Raw genomic sequence first — 24,931 nt, forward strand, 5'->3', positions numbered from 1 at the left:
TAGATGCCCCAGGGGTGAAACTCAAAGGTCAAAGCTTCCTGGAACATCTGGAAAGCATCTACAGTGGACTTAAAGTCTTCAGCTGGCACTTAGACATTGTGATGGAGAACCAGAAGAACCTTCATCTTTCCTCCAGCCTTTTGCTGCATGACCTCTCAGACATCAGCCGGAGGGTTAGCTACCTCACCAGCACCTTGCATCACCTTCTGCAAATGTTCCACCCCAATGGCATCTACTTCACTGGGGGACAAAGACCCACTCCAAAGACTCAGAGCACATTCAAGCAGAAGATCTATGCCAACATCGTGCTTCTGAGGCTCAACATGCTTCTTCAGCAAACACAGCAGGAGCTTGCATCCTTTAAGGAGAAATCTGATCTTAAATGTGAACTATGAGTAACATGCCCATATTCTGACCATCCTAAATTGTAGTGCTATCTATCAATATTTAATTATTTACATGATTGATTTCTGTCCCCTATATAAAACTGATATCAGTACAAGTGTAAATTTAAGTAATTTCTGTGTTTTTTCCCCCAATTCCATGTATGGTCAATAGTTCAATAATGATATGTGTCATGGGTGGTAGTCTGTACGCTGAATCTTTTGTAACATCGTTTTATATGTATTTTTCAAATAAACACCTGAGCATGTTTTCCCAGTGTCACATATATTCTTTTCTGCAGAACTTATTAGCATGTGTGGCTGAATGGAAGTCACCTGCAGATCACCAAAATGGGGGGGTTCTGAAACAACCACTCTGCATAAGAATGCGACTTCATGTTGTGCAAAGGTGGGAGTTGGAGGCGCTGAGTATCTCGTAACATCACTTTCAATCACCTTTGACCTGATCAGAGGATCAGATAGTGCAGGCTGACGTGTTTCAGTTTCCATTGAATTCTTTACCTGACAAAAAGTAACGCAAGCTACGGCCCCTCACCACACTACATTTACGTAACAAACATGCAACTATTTCTGGGTTTCCATATACTCCCCTTCACTATCCTCTTGGCCTCCTGACTGGTGACGTGTTTAACATGAAACATCCCCTGAATTTCCGGGAAGGAAGTCTAACCACAGTATATTCTGATAAATAGTGTGAATAATTCCTCCTCTTACAAATGAACTACAAGAAAAATCCCCTAAATAACCATAGACTCCATGCTTGATTATAAAATTTTAATGCAGAAACTTATGACTGATATTCACTGTCACATAACAATTCTTGCAGAGATGACACCCCCCATATAGTCAAATAAATTCAAATGAATTTGAATTCACATTGGTGTGATGCACCAAAGTCTTTCCCTGCTCCCTGGGCTACTGCGTGGCTCAATGGGGCTTAGAAGCAGGCAAACCTTCTGTCATGAGTTCAAAGCTGGCAAGTCTCACCTTTTATATTTTGGTTTTTGTTTAATCCCCTAGTGTCTGATTTTGTTCATGTTTTTCCTTTTTTGTCCTGGTTTATGTTTTGTTTTACCTGTGCTCCTTCATACCTTCTGGTGTTTGTTATTATTTCCGAGTCTCTGATGCCTTCTAATAGAAAGTTATTCCACCTGTTCCTTGTTGCCCCGAGCCCTTAGTGTTTGGTTGATTGGTTATGGTTCTCACCTGTTCTGCATTGTCATGTTAGTAGTGTATTTAAGTGCCTGCTCTTGATCTATTCCTCAATGGTTCATTGTAGTTACCCTGTGTTAGCTGTGTCCATGTTAACTGTAGCCGTGATTGTTAGAAATGGCAATTTCAAGTCATCAAACAGTTTTGATACTTTTGAAATGACCAACGTTTCCGAATGTTTTGAAAAACACTGGCTGTACGCAGCCTGCTGGCAAAAACCTGAACTGCAGCTATAGCAAACACGGTACAACAAAATCATTGCTGCTGGTTTTGAATGTCACAAAGCTCAAACGAACTAAAATGTGTATAATAAAATATCATTTCATTTTGATTATTTTTATCTTCTGTCATAGCCCATAAACCAAAGAACATTGCACTATGACATTATTAGGCTATACAAAGGCTATACAAAGTTGATCATTAGACCGCAGGTGTCTAAACATAGACGAGGCTTATTGTAGTATTTTAACACTACACTACACTTTCTACACTTCACCTTGTGCATGGATATTAAATCAAAGTAATCCCAGGTCCTAGACCTAGGTCTCTTAATGCCTCACCCCTCCATTGATCCATATTACTATTTAAATGTAGCTTCCCTCTATCTCAATATGTACCCCTGCATATCTATCTTTGTACAACTATGTTAGCAATGTTATTATAATTATGTGTAATATATGTGTATGCACAATCTAGCTTTGTGATGTTTATAACTGAATCTAACCAAAACCTTGATATTACACCTACTATAACTATATGTATCTCACTATACCTAAAGCACACTAGCTACTAATATGTTTCACTAATACAATTGGATTTCAAATAATAATCATCAAACTACTCACTCAAACCAACAATGCCACAAATGCCCAACATGCACCAAAGTTTTGTTCCCTTGCCTGGAATGATGACATGCTGGTCATGTGAGAGGTCTGTTGGTTTGGTTGTTTTGCCAGTGAGGAATCTTCTGGAAGGGAAGGATTAAATACTGAAGTGCAAACAAGATCTGAGTGCAGAAAGTGGTCTGTACTGACAGAACCTACATGGTGTGCATGATGAACAGCGGGAGGAAAAGTAGGACGTGGACGTGCCAGATCTTGTACTGGGCCACAGCTGGGTCGACGTCCAGAGGTAACATGGGCAACATTGTGCAAGTGAAACCAAAGTGGTGCACCAGCCAAGATGCAGAAGGTTAGTTGGGTGTCAGAAATCACTGGGAAACATCAGCTACAACTTGCACTGCTAACCCAAAGTTTGTTCATTTGAGTTCTGAATGGAACCCAGCAGTGATGCTAATACCCTGAACTGACACAGAAAAATGCATACTCTTCATGTGAAAATGGGAATAAAAGTAATAAAATTAATGTATGAAATGTACTGGATTGTTTTAATAGCAACATCAACATCATGGCAGAGAGCCATGGGGAAACATGTTGATGAGTTTGCCATGTTACATTTCAGACTAAGTAACACCCCAGTGCATCTTTTTCATGAGCAAGGAATCAAGCAAAGCCATATTCTGATAGCCAGCATCCCCATACAGATGCGATAATGCAAATCTATTACTAGGGTGGTTAATTTTTCAGACTTTAATAGCATCTATCCATCCATGATATATTTATTTAGTAAAAGGTGACAGACAAGCAGGCAAATTCAGTATATACAAGCCACTGCATTTACTTTAAACAGAATTTTTTGGCCCTTTGGCAAACATACATAAAGGTAATAAATGAATAGTGTGATGTACAGTATGTAGCAATGTTAAATTTGGCCAAATACATAAAAACTATGATAAAAAAACAGTAAAAATAAATCTTTATATGGTGCTAGATTGTTTAGGAGATTGTGGGTCCTTCACATCACTGATTCAGAAATCTAATACGGAGAATATGCATTAAAATATGTGCTATCGAATCTGTTACATCTACTATGATTGCTAATGATAACTGATCTTCATAGAAAGTTTCCACTGTGAATTGCTAAAAGATAAGTATGCGTTCAGGAATTACTGGTGATTATATTGCCTAATAATCCACCCATTCGTTTTTTGTACCGCTTGTCTTGTTCAAGGTTGTGAGGGTCCAGAGTCTATCCCAAAAACTATGGGCGTAAGGCAGGGAATAACCCAGGACGGGGTGCTAACTCATTGCAGGGCACACACACATTCAGATCTGCGGACAACTTTGCAACCCCATTTTACCTGTTTTTGGACTGTGGGGGAAATCCGGTGAATTCAGAGGAAAGCCCACTATGACATGGAGAGAACGTGCAAACACCACACACATGGAGCCATGGTGGAGAGCTGAATCCTGATCCCAGGGATGTGAGACGGCAGTGCTAATCACTACAAGTAGGATGGCCACTGTTGAAACCGTAAGACGTGTACATTTCTATGTAACTTTTTTTGCTGATCATATGATCTTTCAGTGTGCCCACATCATGACCTAATCGTAGTAAGAGTATAAAAAGCCGCCACCCCTTGTCCTCTGAAACCATAACTAGTTTTCTCCTTCAAGAAAACTAACGAAGAAATATGCAACGAAAAGCGGTCTTCGAGACACATCTCACAGGTAATAAATTAATGTCAATTTTAAGAAATATGCATAATTTTGTTGAAATTTGTTGAATTTTCGATGAAAATAATGATTATGGTATTAAAATATGAGCTTTTGCAGACTTTCTTTGATTCTCACATAAACATGTTTCTGTGAATTTGAATGATTTACTCCATTGTAACTGTTAATCTTCAATTGAATTTTTTCCAGGTATAGGAAGACTATCCCTAGTTATTATGATGGTGTGCCTCATCTCTACCAGAGCCAATCCCTTTTGCAATTACAAGGGCTTAACGAACATTGCAGAAGCTCATTTAAAGTTTTGCCTGGACGCCTATGTGAGTAAATGTTCATCTTGACTGAACCTGGCAGCTGTAGTCATCGTGACCACAATTTCATCTATTTTAATAAAGAAATGCAATAAGGAAACAGTTGAGAAGGATGCCTACTTACAGTTTTGACTGTCAATACTCTCGAATGCGTTCCTGTGAAACAAGAAGACAACCTTAGAGTTTAGAATGCTTTTATTGGCTTTGTCTCCTTGGTTTATGTTACGGTTCAAGCCTGGCCTCCTACTCTGCCTGGGCCAATAGCTGTTGCCTGTCAGATGACTACCGCTTAGTCAATGTTGGTTAAGCAGTCATGTCAGAAAAATCTTCCTTATTTTCTGTGAATTTATAATGGGCATGCTTGCAGACTCTCCTATTGACCACAAGCCGTTATATTTGCAACATCCTCATTAGTGTGCGTTACTCTCGATATGTTATGTAAGAAATAGCATTGTTGTGGAGCTATTTAAACATAATTTTTTTTATCTACAGGAGGGAGCTAATGGGAATAATTTTGATGGTTGGACCAACTTCTCTGTGCTTCATGTCCCTGATGAAAGACCTGAGAAAATGAAAGAGACCGCTACTTGTGGCATCCAGTTCATCGCTGCTGCTCTGAACGTCATACTGATGGACCAGATGAATGACTTGAACCCTAATAATGAAACCCTGCGTAAAACTTTCACAAATGCCATCAGTGTCATGGAGGATCTCAATCATTGCATGAACAAAGTCTTAGGACATCATTGTCAACATCATACAAAGCCACAGCTACCAAAGCCCGTTTATGACAGGAAGCAGTGGAGTGTTGGAGTCATAAAAGCTTCTGAGAAATTCCTCAAATGGATTTTAAAGAATCATCTGTACTTTCAAACAAATAAACTTCAGCACTTGTAGAAGAAAACGATTCACCTATCTTCCCTCTCTTTATCCAGAGCAGAGATATACAGAAATAAATTATTGTATTTAAGAAATTATTTATTGAAATGTATTTACAGTGGTACCTCAGCACTCAACCTCATTAGAACTCGAATTTCTTACAAGTCGAACCAACCAGTTCGGAAAAAAAATACCTAGAACTCGATCTGAATCTCAGAAGTCGAACCGTGAACGCAGACCTAAGATAACTTGTACGCGCAGGGAAATGAGTCCTGCGGCACGTCTCAGCTGAAACAAGGGGTAATGCTTCAGTTGAAAATATCAGGTAATACACTGTACTTTATATCATTTTCGTAGCCATTGCACATTGTTTCAATACATTTATTTTCTTACTTTACAAATTTGTCACGCCTGGCTCGTACGGTCCTTCTGTGTGCCATGCCCCCCTCGTTAACCTCATGTGAAATCCCAATGTCATCAGCTGTTTCTCGTTATTTCCAATTAGTCATGTGTATTGAAGTCCGTGTTCAAGTATGTTTCCCCAGTCCTGTCATTGAAGTCTATGCCGTGTTGTGCCTTGTTTGCCAGCAGTAAACCCTGTTCTTGGATTTCCGTCTGCCTGACCCTGATTCCGCGCTCCCTGCTCGCTTGTCCTCCACGCGGTGTGACAAAATTATTGTTTTGATAAATTAAATGTGCTTGGATATGTTTAGTATTAGTTCTTGTTTTATCCCGTTCATTTTGTGTATAAATGCTAAAAAAAACATATTTATGTGTAATTTTTTGGGGCTGGGAATCAATTAATTGGTTTTCCATTATTTCTTATGGGGAAAATTCAATCAGAACTCCAACTTTTTAGGATTCAAACCCGAGTTCTTAATGGATTAAGATCAAGTTCTGAGGTACCACTGTATTTCCTTCCTTGTGGGTGGCCCTGTTGCTTCACACTGTTTCAACTGCCAATATGACTGTGTTCATGCTGGGTTGGCCACGTTTCCTCCTGCAGTTCAGAGACGAGATCTATGGATCGATGCTATTTCTTCTTGATGTCAGTCCTCTGGATACCTGTGCTCTTCCTCGTACTAGTCTTCCCATTTTGTCCCCCTGCCACCTTATTTGTTTCCCTGCTCCTGTTTTGTTCAGTAAAGCCCATTTTGTTTACTGACGTCTGCCCTTGAGGGCTTCAGTTGTTTTTAGTCACAACATATGTATTAATTATTTATTTGATTTAAAAAAATGACCAATAAACATTTTCTGTCCATTTATTATAGCATCAATGTCAATCAGCAGGCTTAGTTTCTGGTATTTGTGTGAAGAGACACCTAGCAGGAGTGAACTAATAATGATGAAGGCATGCAGTGGGCAGGGGGCTGGCGACCGCATGACTACATATTCTGTTATCACTGACCCTGAGATGCAATGGCGCAATTTACTTCCCCTTCAATGCAGTCAAATACGGCTTGCCAGATATTTCAAATACATGCTGCACATGAGTGCAGATACAGATGCATTCATCCTTTCTGAAGTCCTCCATTAACTCTTCAAATGCTTGTGTCCACACTGGGTAGTAATATGCTATCTGGCCTCTAGGTAAGCATGTCTGACGTCTTTGAATGAACCTATGAAAAATCATATGCAATTATCTAATGACCATTTATTGGGAGGCTAATAATGCAAATACCAAAGCTCTAATTACTACCTCAGTGAGATGCCAATGCTCACATTAAAAATCACAATAATAAAAAAAAAATACAGTATTAATCAAAAACTATATATTGCTTTCTAAGTCACTGAGCACTTCAAAGATAACATGATTAAATGTTATCCGACTGTGTTCTTAGTGAGTTTTCAGGTAATGGGCAAAAAAAAAATTTTTTATGGGGAATTTCAACAAAAAATCAGACCTGTCTGAAATACGCTGTTCTTGACTGGTGCTCCATATGACCGACAGGACATGCTGGAGCTGAATGTGTGTTCTTAAGCAGCCGAGGAAAATCCTTGTTATCAGCAGGCCCAGAGGTGATTCTCGGGACTCTGGGGGAAATAGGCAAAAAACTCCATGGGGCACTCCGACACCCCCTCCCCCGGCATGGTAACATTTATTACCTTAATTTTACTGTGAAGTGTAAATTTATAATTTTACTCAGCAAAGAGAATTTAATAAACACAAGACCTTTATTTTCACTTTTGTGAAAAACAATAAAAAAAATAAAATAAAGCAGATTTGTAGTTGCAACATACTTTGTAATTGGCTGCCCTCAGGGGCCCTCTCCCAGCTCAGGCCCCAGGCCATTGCCTGTCCTGCCTCTGCACCTCAGGTCAGGTGTAACCAAGATGGTGTCCATCCCATGCCTCCAGAATGCCATCTCCTGCCTGGGGTTCCCAGCTTCCCAAAGGCATGAACATAGGGGGGAAATACCCACATGAATAAATAAGGGATTGGCATCTTTGATCAGGATATATCCCTTCCACTTTCTATTTGAAATTTATACCTCATCAGTAAATTTCAGTCCTGAACACATTTGGGTTGCATAAATATGCAAAGTGCAGATCACAGATCAGATCATTTGAAACCGACATTTCTATAGGCACATTGCTCAAACAGGCAGCACTTTTATGGGTTGTTACACTGAATGTGAGGAACTACATCTTGTAGACGTTGAATGGATAAATTTAGGTTTCTGCTTCCAGAAAAACCTATGAGGGTGTTTGTTTAACAATACATTTTGTATTCCATAAATAAATGTCATTTAAATGGCTATTTAAATTTTAATTCGAATTATCATTTAAATCATTATTAATAAATGTGTCATTTAAATGATTATCTAAAATTATTTTAAATTGTTATTTAAATTACAGTTTAAATGACAACCCTATTAAAATGATCTGTCAAAGTCACCCATCAACTCAGTGGGCGGACTCGAAACAAAACCTAACATCTGATTGGTTACTTTGCAAGCTAAGTCACAACAGATCGATCTCACCTAGTTGGCTGAGTTCTTATTTATTCTCATTTCTGTCCTGGGGCTGCGTTTCATCCTAACCAAAATCTTAAATAGGATCCCCTAGTTTTAGGATAGCAGTTACGTAGTTCTAACTTTCACTGGCCACCACACGGTGTTAGCTATAGCTAAACTTATTTAATCCATAATATTGCTCTTTTATTGATTTTACACAGCCAGCGAAATGTACGGAGCTCCGCTCATGGCATAACGATAAAAATGATATATATTATGGCCATGTTTTACTATATACATATATTTATATATAGTTTTAATATATAGTGGGAATGAATTAAAATTTTGATAAAGAGAAATCATGCAGTTGTTTACCACTGACTGAAAGTCATATCCTTAAGTAGAATTTTAATAATGTACCTCACTACCATCTTGAAAAATGTGCAGAAAAGTATTAAATTTAACTACTTAATACTTATCTGTCCCTCTGTCTACTTGCAGTAAGCATTTGGCAGGTTCGCTCTAATCAAACTCATCTTAATGACGGTGCAGTACAGCAGTTCAATGGCAATTTTCAAGAGGAAAATCCGCATGTTAGAATAGTCTTTTTAGTAATGGTCCTTGGGCTGTTAATGAAAACCTGCTAAGAAAAAAGCTTCATATTGATTTATGTTGTGAGAAGTCACCACACTAAGATCTAATTTCCAGTGGACTCTGTGAAGCTGGATTCTTTAACTTCTTGGATCTCAGGATGACCAGCTGGCTTTCATTATAACTCTGTCTCCCCGATTAGCCCAATTAGCAGTTAATTGCATGGCATTTTATTATTACTGTTTATATATATAAAAAATATGGAACACTGACTGCATAAGGTGTAGATCTGTTTTAGACCTGTTACCCAACCAACACCAGCGTCACCACTCCACCCTGAGGTCTGCTAAAATAGCAGAACCCTTGCCAATGGACTATAGGACTCCCACACAAAGGTTTCACATGGCGCCAATGAAATTGCATCAGAGTCTTTTTGTGGGAGTCAGATCTGCAGTCAAGGATCATTTCAAGGGTCAGACTAACGCTGCAGTGATTCATGGAGGTACAGTTTTTTTTCCACATGACTGAGTTGCTAAAGCCCATTACACGTTTGATATTTCAGCTCTCTGCGGCACTTAGCAAAAAATTCATTCAATTTCAGTAATCACAGCAAAAGCGGAGTTTGAGGTCTCCTCTTTGGTTAATGGCACAGTGAAGGAAATGATCAGCGGGTATCCAGACATACATCTCCATCACCAGCCTACTACCGCCGCTCCTAGATCAGGGAGGGTTGTCCCATGTGACTCTCATTAATCAAGTTGCCGGGCAGGGGGGGGGGGGGAACACACACACAATTATGAAGTATGCTATTAATGTTCTTTAATTATAATGCAGATTGTATTTTCTTAGTGATCACAATGATTAATTGTTCAGCACTTGTCAAATTTCCCATGTTGATCCAAAGGCGGTAGCTTTAGAGATTTCATTCTGTCAGACGTGGGGGTGGGATGCCATCTCTATCTGCCAGTTGGCGAGGTCCCGAGAAGCACCTGGAAGATGGGGCGGCGGAGGACGGCCCTGCAGCACAGACCTCGATCATGTAATGCTGGGGAGAAATTAAAGCTTACCCTTTCAGTCTGAAACTGTCTCTCTGTTGGGGAATTTTGTGAAAGATGGTATGATCCATTATACACCATTATAAGAAAGAGCAGAATGAACTAAGACTATACCAGAATATCAAGATCCAGCTCATCATCGTCAGGGGAAAAATGCTACAGAAATAAGACAATCAGTAATTTATAGCACTAGTAATGTTTAACACCTTGTGTGTCACTCAGGAATTGAAACCACATTTAAGTACATAGCTGACCATTATAAGTGCCACACAATGCCAAACTGTCATCAAACAACTTCAATAACAAAATAAATAAATAAATCACACCGTCATATAGTATGGCTGTATTCCTTAAAAGGGTGAGAACTCCATCTTTACCCGGCAACATTCATTTTAAACTTTACAAATACAATCATTTTCATAAAAAAATGTATTTCCCACATTTCTTTATTGTTTTTAAGGTTACTGCCCAGGGAATGCTCAGAGGGACATACAGAGAATTAAGTTTACGAAATTAATTTTACAGAATAAACCTGATCTGGGACCATTCAACAGTCTACACATAGAAATGTGGGGGGGTCCTGATACCAATAAACTCATTTGGAGGTGACTTGGTACACCTGCTTCACAGTGACTGAATAGGAATATGCTAGGAAAGAAGGAAAATCAAAGGACGTTTTGGAGGTCTTATCATATTGTTATTGATTAAATGTTAAGAACGTACAGAACAAACCTTTTTTCCATCCGAAACACCAAAACTACAAAACAGTAAGCAGAGAGTAAATGTGACGTTTAAGCAACTTTTCCATTCCGCATTTGACACTATATGTAAAGCAGAATATCATATTACTAATAACTGAGCAGTCACCCAAAAAGCAGTGTATGGCAATGCAGTCTTCGGAGAAATGACTTTCTCGTGTCAGGCTGGTGGACGTGTCAGCTTTTTCTGCCTGATGTTGAAGATATGAAGAGAGATATGGAGAAGCCAGTGGAACCTTATAATCATCATTGATGAGATAACGTTGTATTCTTTGCACTTATGAAGTGTAATTTAAACCATCTGCCATAGCAGAGCAGGTGAGGATGTTATCCATTGCGTTGCTGCCATGACAGATGGGAGGTAATTTCATCCTCATCATGTCACACAACCTTCACCAGGACACTCGGCGCCCCCCATCCCCAACTTCAGGGAGGACGGGACACTTGAGATTAGATCGGTGCGAGTTCAGGAGGACTTTCCCCGTAGCAGAACTTGGCCTGTGGATTGCGGTAGGTGTTTTCATGCTGGACACTCTGACAAAGAGACAGACACAAAGCGATGATGCGTCTGGGAAGGTGAAAGCTAATATTCAAGCAATCACTCATGCTCTTTTTGACCTGGGAGGGGTAATGACTAACTAAGGACATACTCACACTCGCCCCAGTTGCCTTGTACAGTGCTCGAGCACGACTGTCTCCCCTACCCACTGCCTCGCTGGTCTGCTGTCACATTGCATCTAACATTATGGGTCTGAGTACGTCTTGGTCATCACCGTGCGACTTTTTGTGTTGAAGAAAACATAGGAAGAAAAGCGCTATTGCACAGCACAATGTAGCTCACGGTCAATGTTTTTATTTTGTGGCTTATTTGGAGTTGTTTTGGGCACGATGACACAAGGCCCTTATAGACTTATCTATTATGTAACTCAGGGATTTGTATTTTTTCCATATTGCACGTATAAGAAGATAATCCCATATTTTACCAAATATAATATAATAATAAGTTTTCATGATGCAAAAAAATCTTGTAGTGCACTTGTGCTCGTGCATGAGTCATGTCTGTGTTCTGGTTATCGATTACACTATATATGTACTGGACTGGAGTCCAACTGAACCAGGCCAACCTCTTCAAGTGACCTCAGGCACAATAAAGAGTGATCACCACCCCCCTCCCTCCCCCCCCCATCTGTCTGCCATCAGGTCCTCAAAGCTCCTGCAGGGGACACTATTTACTCATCTGCATTGCAAACAGGTGCTAGACACAATACACAATCTCAGATAATACCCGCACTGTATTCTCATAGGGTTCCACTTCAGTGATTTTGTAACTGTAGGTGTTTATATGTACTGCACTGTGATAAGGAATATTTTTAGGGGCAGCAATACTGTTACATGGGTCAATCAACACAACAGGATGTGTGACTCACATGGGAGAAGCCAATAAAGACAATGTATAAATATAATATATGTATTATATGTCTATATTGGAAGAGCTATTCACATGTCAAGCCTTTTGGTTTGCCTCAAATCTTTGACCCTCACCTGTGAAGAGGTGCGGCATTTTGCCAGACACAGCTCAAAGTGATCCTCCACCGCAGTGAAGAGGTTCTGGAAACTCTCGGCTGCTCTGTTGAGGAACCGCTCCAGCAGAAGTTTCTGTACAGATGATGTGAAAAAGGCCAGTCTGTCAATCACCCAAAGTCCAGACAGGAAACATTACAAAATATTCGCACTGACGACAGGGATATGTTTATGCTCATATTAAATAATACCAAAATATCCTAAAGTAGCCTAACAATAAATCCTAATCTAACTAAAAAAACAATCTGTATATATCCTTCCCCCAGAGTAATTGTTTTCACTTGTTTACCTGCTTATATTAAATTGGCTCACTGGTTTCTAGGAAGAGCAAAGATATGCGAAGATAAAGACGACTGGAGTTTCATATCTGGTTTTAACTATGCTGGATGATCTACAAACAAACCAACAAATTGAACCGTAATTCATGTTTTAATCTTGAGCTAGCATCAGCAGACAGCAATGTGATTATGGATAGAGGTCAAAAGGTTACTAGTTCAGACCTCCCAAAGGGCCCGATTGCACTACCTATGAGCAAAGAACTTAACCTGAGTCACTCCAGCAAAACAATCAATTGTATAAATCAGCCAAACTGAAATATGCTTTCAATAAAAGCATCTACAAGGGCTGCAATTAAATAATCCCTCTACTCAAGGGTACAACAACAATTCCCTCCAGGGGACCTGATCTATTTGGCATGGCCTGTGAGTCTCAGCGGTGACATTGCCTTGTCGGGCTGCAGGCAGCAGGAGACGCAGTACTCGTAGACGCTGCAGCAGCCCCCTAGCAGGCAGGTGTCGCAGACAAACTGCCGAGAGCTGGGTGTATTGATGTCGCAGCAGCCGTTCACCAGCAGGTTGATCCTCTCGCAGACGTAACCTGGAGCACATTTAAGACTCATTTTAAACTCACTGTAAGCAACCGATCCACCAGTATGTTCAATACAATAACAATTTTAAGTAGGGCATGCCTGACATATATACATCACACAAAGTGAAACTAAAAGCCCTTTCCCTTAGCTAGACTGCTGACACATTTCAGAACAGAAGAACTGAGCGCCTGCATGTCATTCAAGTTTGAACCTTAACTATACTTGCAAAGATATCAAAAAAATATATCAAAAGCTGTAATTTGTAACAGACAGATGACTATCAGAGCAGGAAACGAAAAAGGTAATGAAATCGGGCTGGCAGCGGGCGATTACTCACCCAGCTCGTCCGTTATTAGGGTCTTGCCCTGGATCGAGTTTCGGCACTGCGTTATCTGCCTGCTGCTGTTACCGAGGTCGAAGCGGACTTTCCAGGGGATGCGGTGCTCGGGGTCCCTCGCCTGCAGAAGGGTCCGATCACGCACGGTCCTCTCCTCCTAAATAAGGTACAGCATTAGAGGACTGATCGCAGAGAAAGACGGTGCCCAAAGGCACTCCGAGGTGCCGGGGTATACCTGTTTCAGGGTGCTGGTCAGGAAGTAGATAAGGGACAGTCCGAAGACGACGGCCAAGACCCAGCGCTTCCTGAGAAGCCTGCGCAGCACCATGGGGACGTCGGGTTCGAGGATCGGTGTAGGGAGTCCTCGGGGGAGGGATGCAGAAATGGAATTGCCGGTTTTGCCACTACTTGGTTAGCTGTGGGTAGCCATTCGGGTCGGTGATCTACTAACCCATCTCTCAAGCCATGACAATAGGGGGGCTGTCAACTCCAGCGAACAAGGGGGTTACACCATCGAGTATGATCGCCCTACAACAAGCCGGAGCAACTTCCAGACAAACCTGAACCCAAAAGGCGGGGCCGGGGACGAGTACCAATCCGCTAACGAACTGGCCCACCTCGACCGCAGCCGACTGACATGCCGGACTACCGAAAGACGACAGAGCGCTAGACTAGTCTGTGCGTGATGAAAAACAAAGCCTCCTACAGCAGGCCTGTCCTGGGTCGGGAAAACAGCCGCCGCGTTTACCAAACGTCGTACAGGTTTTCGTGCCGAACCTGTAGCATACAGCCGAACCACACGAAGCAAAAACAAACAGCGACGCCGAACCCGGAAGCTGCTCGGTGACGCCTTAATAACGTCAGAGACACTCGCCGGATTGCTAGGCTAGCTATATCTTGTAAAACAAGCTAGAACGGTGCCGATTGCATGTCCTTGTAAAACAGTTCGATTAATACAATATTTTCTTGCAACGAGGCGTTCTGTAACGCTCCAGATTAGGCAAATAGCACTATCATCCGATTAAACGCAGACTTTTTCTTGACCCGGAAGTACTTTCTGTTTAGGGCTGTCCTAATGTCAAGTCTGCGGCGGCTCTCGTTGTGCCGAAGGATTAATAGGTTTTGGTAGAAAGAATAGCATGACAGGGGATGCTGTGACAATAACAACATGATATTGGTAAGCTGAGCTTTTCGTCTGGGTTTAGTATAAACTGCCGTTAGTTTGATCGTATTTTAAATGTAGCCCTATAGTAGTGCATACCGGCTTCTGTTCTTATTGGTGCACAAGGTGTAAAATGATTACATAAATGTTTATGTACATGAAACTAAATACACCTGAAATCGATTTGCCTTTCTCCTTATTAATGTGTCTCGTTATATGAGTCATGTATGTGTTTCACTAGTCCTTGCGGTGTAGTGACTCGTTTCCTTTCCGTGCATTCTGCAGATCTAAGTCCAGTGGCGATGAGCTAGATGTGATGCAGAGGAGACACAGCAGTAACACCGATGGCATGCCCCCTGAAAGGTTTGCTCTAGTCCATTTTGTCCGTATGTCGCCAGCACTTGGCTAGGAGACACTTCATACATTTTTTTATGAACTCCTGGTTATAAATTTGCATCGATTAGAGTAAGAAAGAATACAATACTGTATAGCCACGTTTATGGATCTAAATTTAATGAAAGTTATAACATTTGGTTGTGGGATTCATTTATTTTTTTAAATCTATTTAGGAGCAGGAGCCAGACAATGGGGTCAGAGAGCAGTCTGGATGAAGCTGGGGTGTTCGACTGCCTGAAATCTGACCCCTCACCCCAGCAGCTCTTCTCTGGCCTGGTGGGCGTCCCGTCCGCCAACGTGGCCTCTGTCCCATTCCAGGCTGCCGGCTTGGTCCTGGGCTCCCCGTCCGAGGTCTTCATCCAGATGGCCGCATCCTCCTCCCGGGAGGAGGGCTCTCACCGGCCAGAGAGCAGCCCCTACCTGCCGCGCCCCCCCCAGCCACACCTCCACCACCACCACCATCACCACTACCACCAGCCTTCTCAGCACCGTTCCTCCTCGTCCCTGCTGCACGCGGCCGACCGCCATGGCAGCGGGGACGACGGCGGAGACGACCCCTCCACCCCCGCGCCCGCACTGTCCGAGCTGCGAGCTGTTGTATCCTGGCTCCAGAAAGGCTTCCCCTTCATCCTCATCCTCCTGGCCAAAGTTTGCTTTCAGCACAAGTTGGGTAGGCCCCTTCCCGCCTGCTGCTAGGCCTGTTGTGTTTTTTGTTGAAAACATGTCTAACCTTGTTTCTTGGTGTGTGTGTGTGTATGTGTGCATGCACGGTCACGCCAGGCATTGCTGTGTGCATCGGGATGGCAAGCACTTTCACGTTCGCCAACTCGGCTCTCAAGCACCAAGTGTCGTTACGGGTAAGGCCGGCTGTAATATGCAGGGAGGGAAAGAGAACCAGGAAGCAACACCTAACCTCCTAATCTTTATAGAGAAAATATATGGGGGTATTAATGTCAGAGTGAACTTATCTTTACTGCTTTGTTGTGGATGTGGCGGCAGCTGTTTTGGCTTTTGTGTTGATTAGGAGAAGAGGTCCGTTTTTGTCACGCTCTGGATTCTGGCATTCCTGGCTGGGAACACCCTGTATCTCTATTACACGTTTAGCACTGAGGAATTATACAACAGGTAACTGAGCTTCTGCATTTTGGTGTAACATGCTGAGCATGTTCTCACTTGTAGTACATATAGCCATTTATATTTTAATTTCCATCATCTCCATATGTTTGTTTATTCAGTTGTGTATGTCTTTTTTCTTTTGCTGAAGGGATATTTGGTTTTTTTCTGTCAACTTTTTCTGTGAGTATTTTGTTTTTTTTATTCAATCATGCTCCATATTTTCAGCTTCTGTCTAATTTGGTCGAATGTATAAAATTATTGATTTTATTTAAATAATTGATACATCCTGTAAAGTAGGAATCTGTAAGCACAGATATTGGAATTACAGATAGTCTGTTTCTTTAGGTCAATAAAAATAAAATAGTTTCATGTCATGTGACACAAAGCTCTCCTGGATCTTTTCCCCCCACAGTTTGCTCTTTGCCAAGCCAAACATGGACAGCTTTGATTTCTTTGACCTGATCTGGGTGGTGGGGATCACCGACTTCGTCCTGAAGTATTTCACTATTGGGGTCAAATGCCTCATCTTGTTTCTACCCAAAATCCTCCTTGCCTTCAAGTCCAGGGTATGTTTCATTTTGGGGTCTCAAATTGGCCCCTCATAATGAGTGTATGGATGTATTTACCTGCAAAACCTCTGGCCCCTGTTATTAAGGACTATTTCTGTATTTCCACATTCTTTCTTTTATTTATTATCCCACCTCTTTAACCAATCCTACACTGAGGGAGGTTAGACCCGCCTACCTTATTAACATACAGAGACAAAAATATATAAATAAATAAATGAAGCAATGTAGAAATACTGAAACGTAGATATACAGCTCTGGAAAAAAAAATCAAGAAACCACTATATTATTTGAAAAATCTGCATATTTAAATCCTGGTTCTGCTGGCAGAAGGTTACACTGTGAGGCAGGTTGCTTCCAGGCTCAACGTTTCTAAGACAGCAGTACACAAGAACAAGGTGAAGCAGGAGACATTGGGAATTACCAGAAACCAGCCAGGTAGAGGGCAGAAGCAACATTCTAATGCCAGAGATGACCGTTAACTTATCCAGCAGTACCTCATAAATCGGAGGATGACATCAAGTGACCTTCAGCAGGAACAGGAAACATTAAGTGCAGGTGTGAAGTGCACTGCTAGGACAGTTCATATCAGGCTTCTAGAAGCAGGACTCAAGCAAGGATAAAGCAAGGAAGAAGCCCTTCATTAATTAGAAACGGGGATGAACCTGTATTTATATTTTACACAGATGCATAACCCTAAACTGAGAAATTAGTGACATAAATTTTTGCTGTGGTCTCTTAATTTTTTCCAGAGATGAATATAAATGATGTATATAAATGAATAAATGTATAGATAATTATGGCATTTTTAATGACCAAAATGTAGGCTATATATGTATTTATTTATGTATATATTTCATGAATTTTTTGCACTTAAGTATAAAGTTTAGTCCTGGATACTGAAGAAGAAATATCAAAATAATGTGATAACCCACAGTGTTGCGCATAAATGTAATTAGTAGGCCAATAAGTTTATTAATGACAATTTGACTCCTTTATCGTTCCCCTAGAACATGTGTTTCTCTTTATTGGTAGGATGCCAGACTACCAGATATGCGCATTCGTTTCTTAGCATAGGCCTATTAATTGTATTTCACAAACGAAAGTATATCCGGCCAGTCGCTCCCTCTTGAGAAAAAAAGCGCCGGGATTTCTGCGATGCAGCTGAGCTCATCACTGCCCCCTCCCTTGGGGAGCCTCCCGGTGAAATCACCGCTCTCATTACGGCGGCCCGGGACCGGACCTACACCACCGGGCGCCTGGCGCTAGCTTGGACGTGCCGTACTACCTGAAAATAATAATAATAATAATAATAATAATAATAATAATAATGTGTAGCGTGCGCGAGACATTTCCGGATGATTTATTACCAATGCCAAATCTGATTCTGAATTTGCGTATTTTCAGTTTGTTAATTATACTTTAGGACATACCCGGCACCTGTTTTCATTAACAGCAGCACGCAGCGCCCGTTCCTCTTGGGACGCCGGTAAACGTTCGGGTTTAGATAGTTATTCGGGAGGTTAATGAAACCGCGGTTATGCGGAATGACGCCAGCGCTGGCGGAGCAGCGGCTCGGGTTGCGGAAACGCAGGGTGACGGGGGTCGCAGAGCCGCCGCTGGCTGGAGTCCAGGTTCGGTCGGAGGAATCGGGGCGGGTTAGGCAGGAAGCAGCGCTCCAGGGACATAGGAAAGGAAGATAAATTGCCTGTTCATGGAGGTCGGTGCCCGCTTCTAGATGCTAGCAGGGCCCAGAAGAAGGTGATTAATTTTTGTCAGGTGAAATCCAACAATTCATTATGCGTGCTGAAGCCCAGAGTGTTAGGAGTGCCCTCAGATCCTGTATCCACCTCACGTAGACCACAGGGCTTTTCTGGGCTGGTCTGCTTTTGGCTGACTGAGGTTTGCCGGCGCTGACTGGATAGCCGGGGGGGTCGCCCTCTGCCAGTTTCCTTACAGTGCTGGTAATTGCCTCTGTCTTGGTGAAGCTGCAAATCGCTTGGCTGCTGGAGTCGTGCCATTTTGGAGCTGCTCTTTGGTGTAAGATATAAAGACTTCCCTGCACAGAGGAACAGTCTCTTGAAAAGCCTGATGTCCCCCACCCCATCCTCCATCTGCTCATACAGTAATATTGCATATTGCAGTATGGTTATTTTGTAGCATTTATAATATTTTGGCCACAGAGTGTGTTGATGCACTATTCCCTGACCCATAGTTTGTTTTCTTTTCTTATGTATTTCCCCTGTGACAAAGCCAAACTGGGCCTTGCGCTCATTACCCAAATAACCCCCCCCCCCTTCTCTTTACCATTCCAGTTGGAGCAGATCTCTGAGCTGTATAACTGCGAGTGCTAGGGAGAGTTAATTTCGAGGTACTCCTCTTGCGTCTTTGGTTTCACGTCTCCACGTCCCTCCTCCAGGGGAAGATCTACTTGATGATTGAAGAGTTCAGCCAGCTCTTCCGGGCTCTGGTGCCCATCCAGCTGTGGTATAAATACATCATGGCTGAGGACCCATCTGGCAGCTATCTCCTTGGGGCTTCCCTCATCATCATCTACAGCCTGTGCAAGGTACCATGGTGATGAAGCTGATGACGACAATGATGAGTGAAGCAACTTACCAACGACATACTTCGACATACTTCACTATTTTATTTATAGTGGTTATTTTACTTGTTGCACAGACCAAAAACTGTACCTTGAAAGACATTTTTGTTGATATAGTTGTTGAAACTATCTTTGTTCTACACAAAGGAAAAGACTGTGCAGTATTTGAGTATCTGAGTGGTATAAGTGTGGCTGTATATGTATTTGTACATGAATGTCTGGTGATCATATGGAGGGTCACACTGATGGATGTCTTTTCTCTTGCAGTCTTTTGATGTTTGCGGACGATTAGTGGGAATAAGGAAAGCTCTAATGATCCTGTGTAGCTCCCAGGTGAGAGAATCTGCTTTTTACATTTTTCTGGTATCTCCTCCTCCTTTGAGCAAAACAAAACAAAAATGAAATGAATCAGTTGATTAATCAATTAACTGATGTAAGTGTGTTTCTTAGCTTTTGTGCGGGTTACAAACCACCTCCTAATTTATAGTACAGTAGTCCCCCCGTGTCCGTAGGTGATACGTTGCAGCACCTTCCACAGACAAGCAAAAACCACTGATAACAGCAAACCATATATAACCGCATATATAACATGATTTTCATGTACATATGCACAATAAGACATTATCAATATTGAAAATGGTAATAATAAGGTAGCACATTATTGTACCGTTTCTCGAATGAAAGGGATTTTGACGTTTTAGCCTAATCCTCAAGAGATAAAGGAACAATGAAAAGCATAGGGCATTGTTACACATTTTACAATGACACATGACAACATAGCAATGAGAAATATCAAGTATCAAGAAAACTAATGAGCCACTTCTGAAATTTTTTAACTCTTTTTTTTTTGGATCGCGGTGAACCACGGATAACTGAAACTGTGAATATGGGGGTCTCACTTTATACATAAACCATTCTGCCAGAGCCCAGGGTTTACTATGAGGTGGCTAGTGTACATTTTGATAGTGGACTTGGACATATGAGTGATCTGGTTGGGTAGTATGGAGATTTTTCACCTACGGCATCAATTGGTGAGTTAATAAATCTTTGTAAGATTCGTATAGTGCTTCTCGATTACAGGCCTGGTGTGTGTGTGTGTGCGTGCGTGTCCACCAAGTAATCATATCTCCTTCAGACCCTTAAGCAAGGCACTTAATCCCAGTTTCTCCAGGGATGCTGGTCGATCCTGCTCTCTGACCCTGGGCTTTCCTCACTTGCTGTAATTTATGATGATAAACTGTCTTCCTGCATCCTTTGGTACCCAGAGAAGATGCTAAGCTGGATACTGCAGTACTTGGGTGCAGTGAAGGCTGTATAATTCCACTGAAAGGCAGAAACTGGGCAAATTTTTCAAGCAGGTTATTTTAAAATATTGCTTCAATTGCCAAAAGCACGACCACCAAAATAATAGACAGACTCATAAATCCACATGTTTCTGTATGGCAAGATACACGCTTGTTTGTTAGATTAAATCAAAGTATCCAGGTGTCAGCAGGATAATTAAAGAAATAGATAAAAATACCCCCAGTATCAGTGGATTTCAGTTCTGCTGAGCTGTCATACCGTGGAACTCAGATCTCTCACACTTCCTGTGTGTTCTATGGGCTTGATTTTTAAAGATTAAAGCGTTTTATGCACACTGGTGTGTTTCATTACAGAGGTTTGTTCGGGGCTTAGAATGAGATTTAAGTAGATTTGATTTGGATTTGTCTGCCTGCAGACCTTTTTGTGTTTTTTTTAACGAAAAGAGACTTGAGAGATTTTACATGAATAATAAATATAATAGCATTTGATATAGCAAAAGAGAGGCAGAGATTTTACGTTGTCGTTCTTCGTGTTTCAATTTTAATCATTTGTACAGCTGCACTTTTTCTGAAGCATTTCAGGTTGACGGTTAAGGTTCCCTGCTGGGATTGAGCTTGTGACATTTCATGAGGTGTGGTCAGGTGACCTCTTTGTGACCCTCAGAGTTTCGGCGTGAGAGCGAGCAGCCAACAGTGTAGTGAGGCGGGGGACCTCTGTGCCATCTGCCAGACCCAGTTCCGGGACCCCATGGCTCTGCTGTGCCAGGTAAGCCCCCCCCGGAGGTGCTGTGGGTGGGGTAACTGGAGTGTGTTTGCCATGTCTATAGCATCCACGCTATTGCAGCATGAGAAATTCTCTTAGTTATTCGATGATGACAATAATAATAATTTGGGTTAATAACCTTTATCTGAGGTTTAACAGTAGGGCTTTTCTGGTACTTGAGCCTGCAGCCTTAAAGATTAAAGTCAACATCACCATACCACCCTCAGCCCCTAAATCAAGACCAGAAAATGAAGTACAGTTACATCTGCCACCCCAATATATGGGTGTGATAAGCTGTGTGTAAAATGCATGATGTTCTGTGTGAGACATTGAACGAAAACTTAAAGGTTCTTAATACCTCTGCAGACATATTAAGTAAAGTAAAGACCAGGGTTTAATAGTCTTGTATTTGTCTAGTTTTATGTGAAAGTAGAAGCTGATTGTTTAAAGAGGTAATATCAGAGTTATGAGTGATCCTCCCGCGTTCATAAGGCTGCATACTGAGAACCCAAACCGCCTGTCTGTCTCAGCACGTTTTCTGCGAGGACTGCTTGTGCCTCTGGTTCGAGCGGGAGCGCACGTGCCCTCTGTGTCGCTCCTCGGCTGTCGAGACCCCACGTCCCTGGAAGGACGGAACCACCTCCGCCCACTTCCAGGTGTACTAGCCGGGCTGGGTTCACAGCGACAACTCCAAGAAGCTGCCTTTCCAGGACCGTGCATTTGCTCGGCAAACCCTTCCGTGGAAGACCAGTAAGGTCGACCGGCTGAAACTGAGCTTGCGTGTTTTAAATCCTCAGTGTTCACTTCATTGTGTGTTTACTTTTGAGTGATAATGACAAATCGATTGAGGCTGCCCTCTAGTGTTTCTGAGACTGAAGGACAAGTGTTTTAATATCAGCATAAAATCATTACATCACACTTAAAAAATGGAAGGGAGTTCTGGAAATCAGGTACTATTACTAGAAGACAATGAATTACTGTTGACTCTGAAGAGAAGTCAGTTATGTGGAATATGTGATTTGTTTTCTGCATGCTGCTAAACTGTATTCTGTTCATTTTTAATGAAATTTCTGAAACGGGAAAGTGTAATTAAAACACCAATTGAAACTGTAATATTACACCTCTATTTAAAATATTTTGTGTTGCTTAGAAATGCACTCAGAAAATTTGTATGGAAAAGTTTATTTTCTAAATCTGTCACAGGAATCACAAGATTTTTGTTGAGGAACAGCAGAGAGCACATGTGTAAAATCACAAATTCATAACTTGTATAATATCACAATTCTGCAATGATACAAAAACATTATAGCTTATGAAAAACTTACATGCTTGTAAATGCATCTTCTCCCAAGATTTAAGGTAATCTACCTTAACACTGTTACAAAAGGTGAGCTCAAAAGCCCTGTATACAAAACTTTTAGAAAATAGAAAGTGAATTTCACATCCTCTCAAGTTTGCCACAGAGCATTCTCCATTTAGAGATTCAGTGCTTTAATAAATATCATCGCTCAGTAGTAAAAATGACTGTATACTGTATGTGTGGTGGTCACTTGCTGCTGTCTTTAGATAAGATTTGCTGGATAAAATATATTCAGTTAGCTTATTTCACAGGCCAGAAGTACAGTGAAATGTAAAGAAAGATCATTTGGTAGGGATAATTAAAAAAAAAAAAAGTCCTAAAGACTGTGTTATACGTTTCAAATATTTCCCTTTTTAAAAGAGAGAACTTCATTTTCCCCCGTTGTTTATGTACAGCAAAAAAAAAGTATACTGGATGTGAGATCCTTTTCAGAGGTCAGTTATATAAGACTTATAATCCTAAAGTGATATTAGTGAGTTTTTCCCCTTGCTCAAGTACCAAGGGACCATGACATCAACTTACTATTCCCGGCATTACGGGTGGTTTCAAGTCATGTATAAACAATAACGTTGGGTCGAAACCCACAAGCTTAAACCACCAGTAACCTGAAACACATTTAGTTGTGGTACAACAGCAAATAAATAAATAAATCAAGGTAGTGGTCAAGTAACGGAGAAACGACGCGTGTCCAGTGCGTTATAAACTGAATTCTGAATGCACACCGAACTCTTTATCAAGAAGAAGCTCTGCAACTTCTAAAACAAATACTCGTCCGAGAAACAGAGAGATTGTCCTATATAGGTTTATACAAATGTAGTATAAGCTTGGAAGTAGTACCTCCACAGCGGCATGAAGCGCTTTGGATGCATGGGAAGCGTCTCGCTCGGTCTGCGCAGGATTGCGCGCCCGCTGCGCAGGCGGAGCCGCTGCAAACTCGCTTCCCGCTGGCACAAGTTTCCCCAAGTGCAAATATCGGGCTGTCCGATGCCCATCTACCTCCTCCATTGGGATCCTGAAGGCACCATCTATAAAGAATAAACATTTTTTTCGTGTTACGCTACCGACAGAAATAGACCGTTTTAGACTCCGGTGTCGTCTGCGGGATAGTTCAGCAAGTGCGTACATGTCAGCGCACCGATCTATCAAAGGTATCACCATGTCGCTATTATAAACATCGCATGCTGCTTGTTTCGCGTTGGTAATATATCAATTGCACGGCCGATGCGAGGACCTTGTCCCAGGTGAGGAGTTGTCAGCATTACCTCACTGCGTGACCTGGGTCTCTTACCTGTTGCTGGTCTCATGCAGAAGGACACTGTGCCTACAGGTGTCGCTTTCTGACAAGCAGCAAGAGGGCCGCTATTTGCACGGCCGCGCAGGCGGCGAACAGTCTCCGAACCGGGACTCGGTTGTTTCCCGGCGAGCCCTTGCTGCTCCTCCTGCCGCCGGTCGCCCTGCTTTTCTCCAGTTGGTCTCCGATCCACCTCAAGCGAGAGGCGAGCTGCGCCCCGGTGCAGGACTCCAGTCCCTGGGCGCTGATGGAGTGGCCCGCCGGAGGCAAAGTCTGGTCCATCGGGAGACAGCACATATTTCTTAATATCTCTCTATATATTCGCTTTCTTTTCCCCTCCCTTCGCACTCTTTGTGCAGGAAGGAGATCCCCCCTTAACTGTCTGAATCAAATCTTCCCTGTGTTTGTTTCTCTCTCCTCTATTATTTATTAAAGTGTCACATGATGTGGGGTTTACATCATCTTTTCCCAAAAGAGAAAGGTAATCATTAACTCTTGAAGCGCTCGCCTCGTCGGACAAACCCCTTTGTCATTCTGATACAGGTGGAGCGATGGAATATGATTTAACGGTTTATTCAATCAGTTAAAATGGCAAGCTACATACATAAACCCTCACTGCCTTAGTGCATATATCCCCGATGTTACTAATATTACGTATGATGGCTATTTTCGCTGTAAACAGCATAATTAGTATGCATCAGAAACGACTTTATTCAGAAACGTTGTTTTATTTTACCAAAGAAAACCGATAAATCTTTTTAAACAGTCTTTGTTCAATATTAATATCATACGAGACCAGTTTAATACGCAAATGCGGTATGGTTTTAATGTACAGCTAAAAA

General features: G+C 41.8%; 2 protein-coding genes and 3 long non-coding RNA genes across 7 annotated transcripts; 2 read left to right on the forward strand and 3 right to left on the reverse strand.

The window, feature by feature from the left end:
* The first annotated feature begins 4,112 nt into the window (after window positions 1-4,112).
* LOC111852741 (uncharacterized) lies at window positions 4,113-6,664 on the forward strand. Its single transcript, XR_002840312.2, has 3 exons — window positions 4,113-4,186; window positions 4,382-4,509; window positions 4,993-6,664. It is a non-coding gene; the product is annotated as an uncharacterized lncRNA (long non-coding RNA).
* A 10-nt stretch (window positions 6,665-6,674) lies between these two features.
* LOC111852742 (uncharacterized) lies at window positions 6,675-7,747 on the reverse strand. The gene is made up of 3 exons (XR_002840313.2): window positions 7,621-7,747; window positions 7,284-7,413; window positions 6,675-6,998 (listed from the first exon to the last, which is right to left on the reverse strand). It is a non-coding gene; the product is annotated as an uncharacterized lncRNA (long non-coding RNA).
* A 1,982-nt stretch (window positions 7,748-9,729) lies between these two features.
* On the reverse strand, window positions 9,730-14,394 carry spring1 (SREBF pathway regulator in golgi 1). Of its 2 annotated transcripts, none has more exons than XM_023828940.2 (6): window positions 13,978-14,394; window positions 13,762-13,889; window positions 13,527-13,683; window positions 13,046-13,197; window positions 12,283-12,396; window positions 9,730-9,972 (listed from the first exon to the last, which is right to left on the reverse strand). In XM_023828940.2, the coding sequence occupies exons 1-6, from the start codon at window positions 13,979-13,981 to the stop codon at window positions 9,850-9,852; spliced, it is 678 nt and encodes a 225-aa protein (XP_023684708.1). In that variant the 5' UTR covers window positions 13,982-14,394; the 3' UTR covers window positions 9,730-9,849. The 2 variants fall into 2 exon arrangements, with proteins under 2 accessions (XP_023684708.1, XP_023684709.1); XM_023828941.2 differs by having other exon boundaries at window positions 9,730-11,274; window positions 13,978-14,376.
* On the forward strand, window positions 13,563-22,959 carry rnft2 (ring finger protein, transmembrane 2). Of its 2 annotated transcripts, none has more exons than XM_023828939.2 (10): window positions 13,563-13,692; window positions 14,974-15,051; window positions 15,258-15,754; window positions 15,865-15,941; window positions 16,109-16,209; window positions 16,613-16,766; window positions 19,186-19,335; window positions 19,639-19,704; window positions 21,340-21,441; window positions 21,969-22,959. In XM_023828939.2, the coding sequence occupies exons 2-10, from the start codon at window positions 15,005-15,007 to the stop codon at window positions 22,101-22,103; spliced, it is 1,329 nt and encodes a 442-aa protein (XP_023684707.1). In that variant the 5' UTR covers window positions 13,563-13,692; window positions 14,974-15,004; the 3' UTR covers window positions 22,104-22,959. The 2 variants fall into 2 exon arrangements, with proteins under 2 accessions (XP_023684707.1, XP_023684706.1); XM_023828938.2 differs by lacking the exon at window positions 13,563-13,692 and adding an exon at window positions 14,425-14,703.
* Window positions 22,602-24,223, reverse strand: LOC111852730 (uncharacterized). The gene is made up of 2 exons (XR_002840311.2): window positions 24,087-24,223; window positions 22,602-23,823 (listed from the first exon to the last, which is right to left on the reverse strand). It is a non-coding gene; the product is annotated as an uncharacterized lncRNA (long non-coding RNA).
* Window positions 24,224-24,931: the final 708 nt, after the last annotated feature.

The sequence above is a fragment of the Paramormyrops kingsleyae genome, chromosome 2, assembly GCF_048594095.1.
Source record: "Paramormyrops kingsleyae isolate MSU_618 chromosome 2, PKINGS_0.4, whole genome shotgun sequence".
Lineage (NCBI taxonomy): Eukaryota > Metazoa > Chordata > Actinopteri > Osteoglossiformes > Mormyridae > Paramormyrops > Paramormyrops kingsleyae.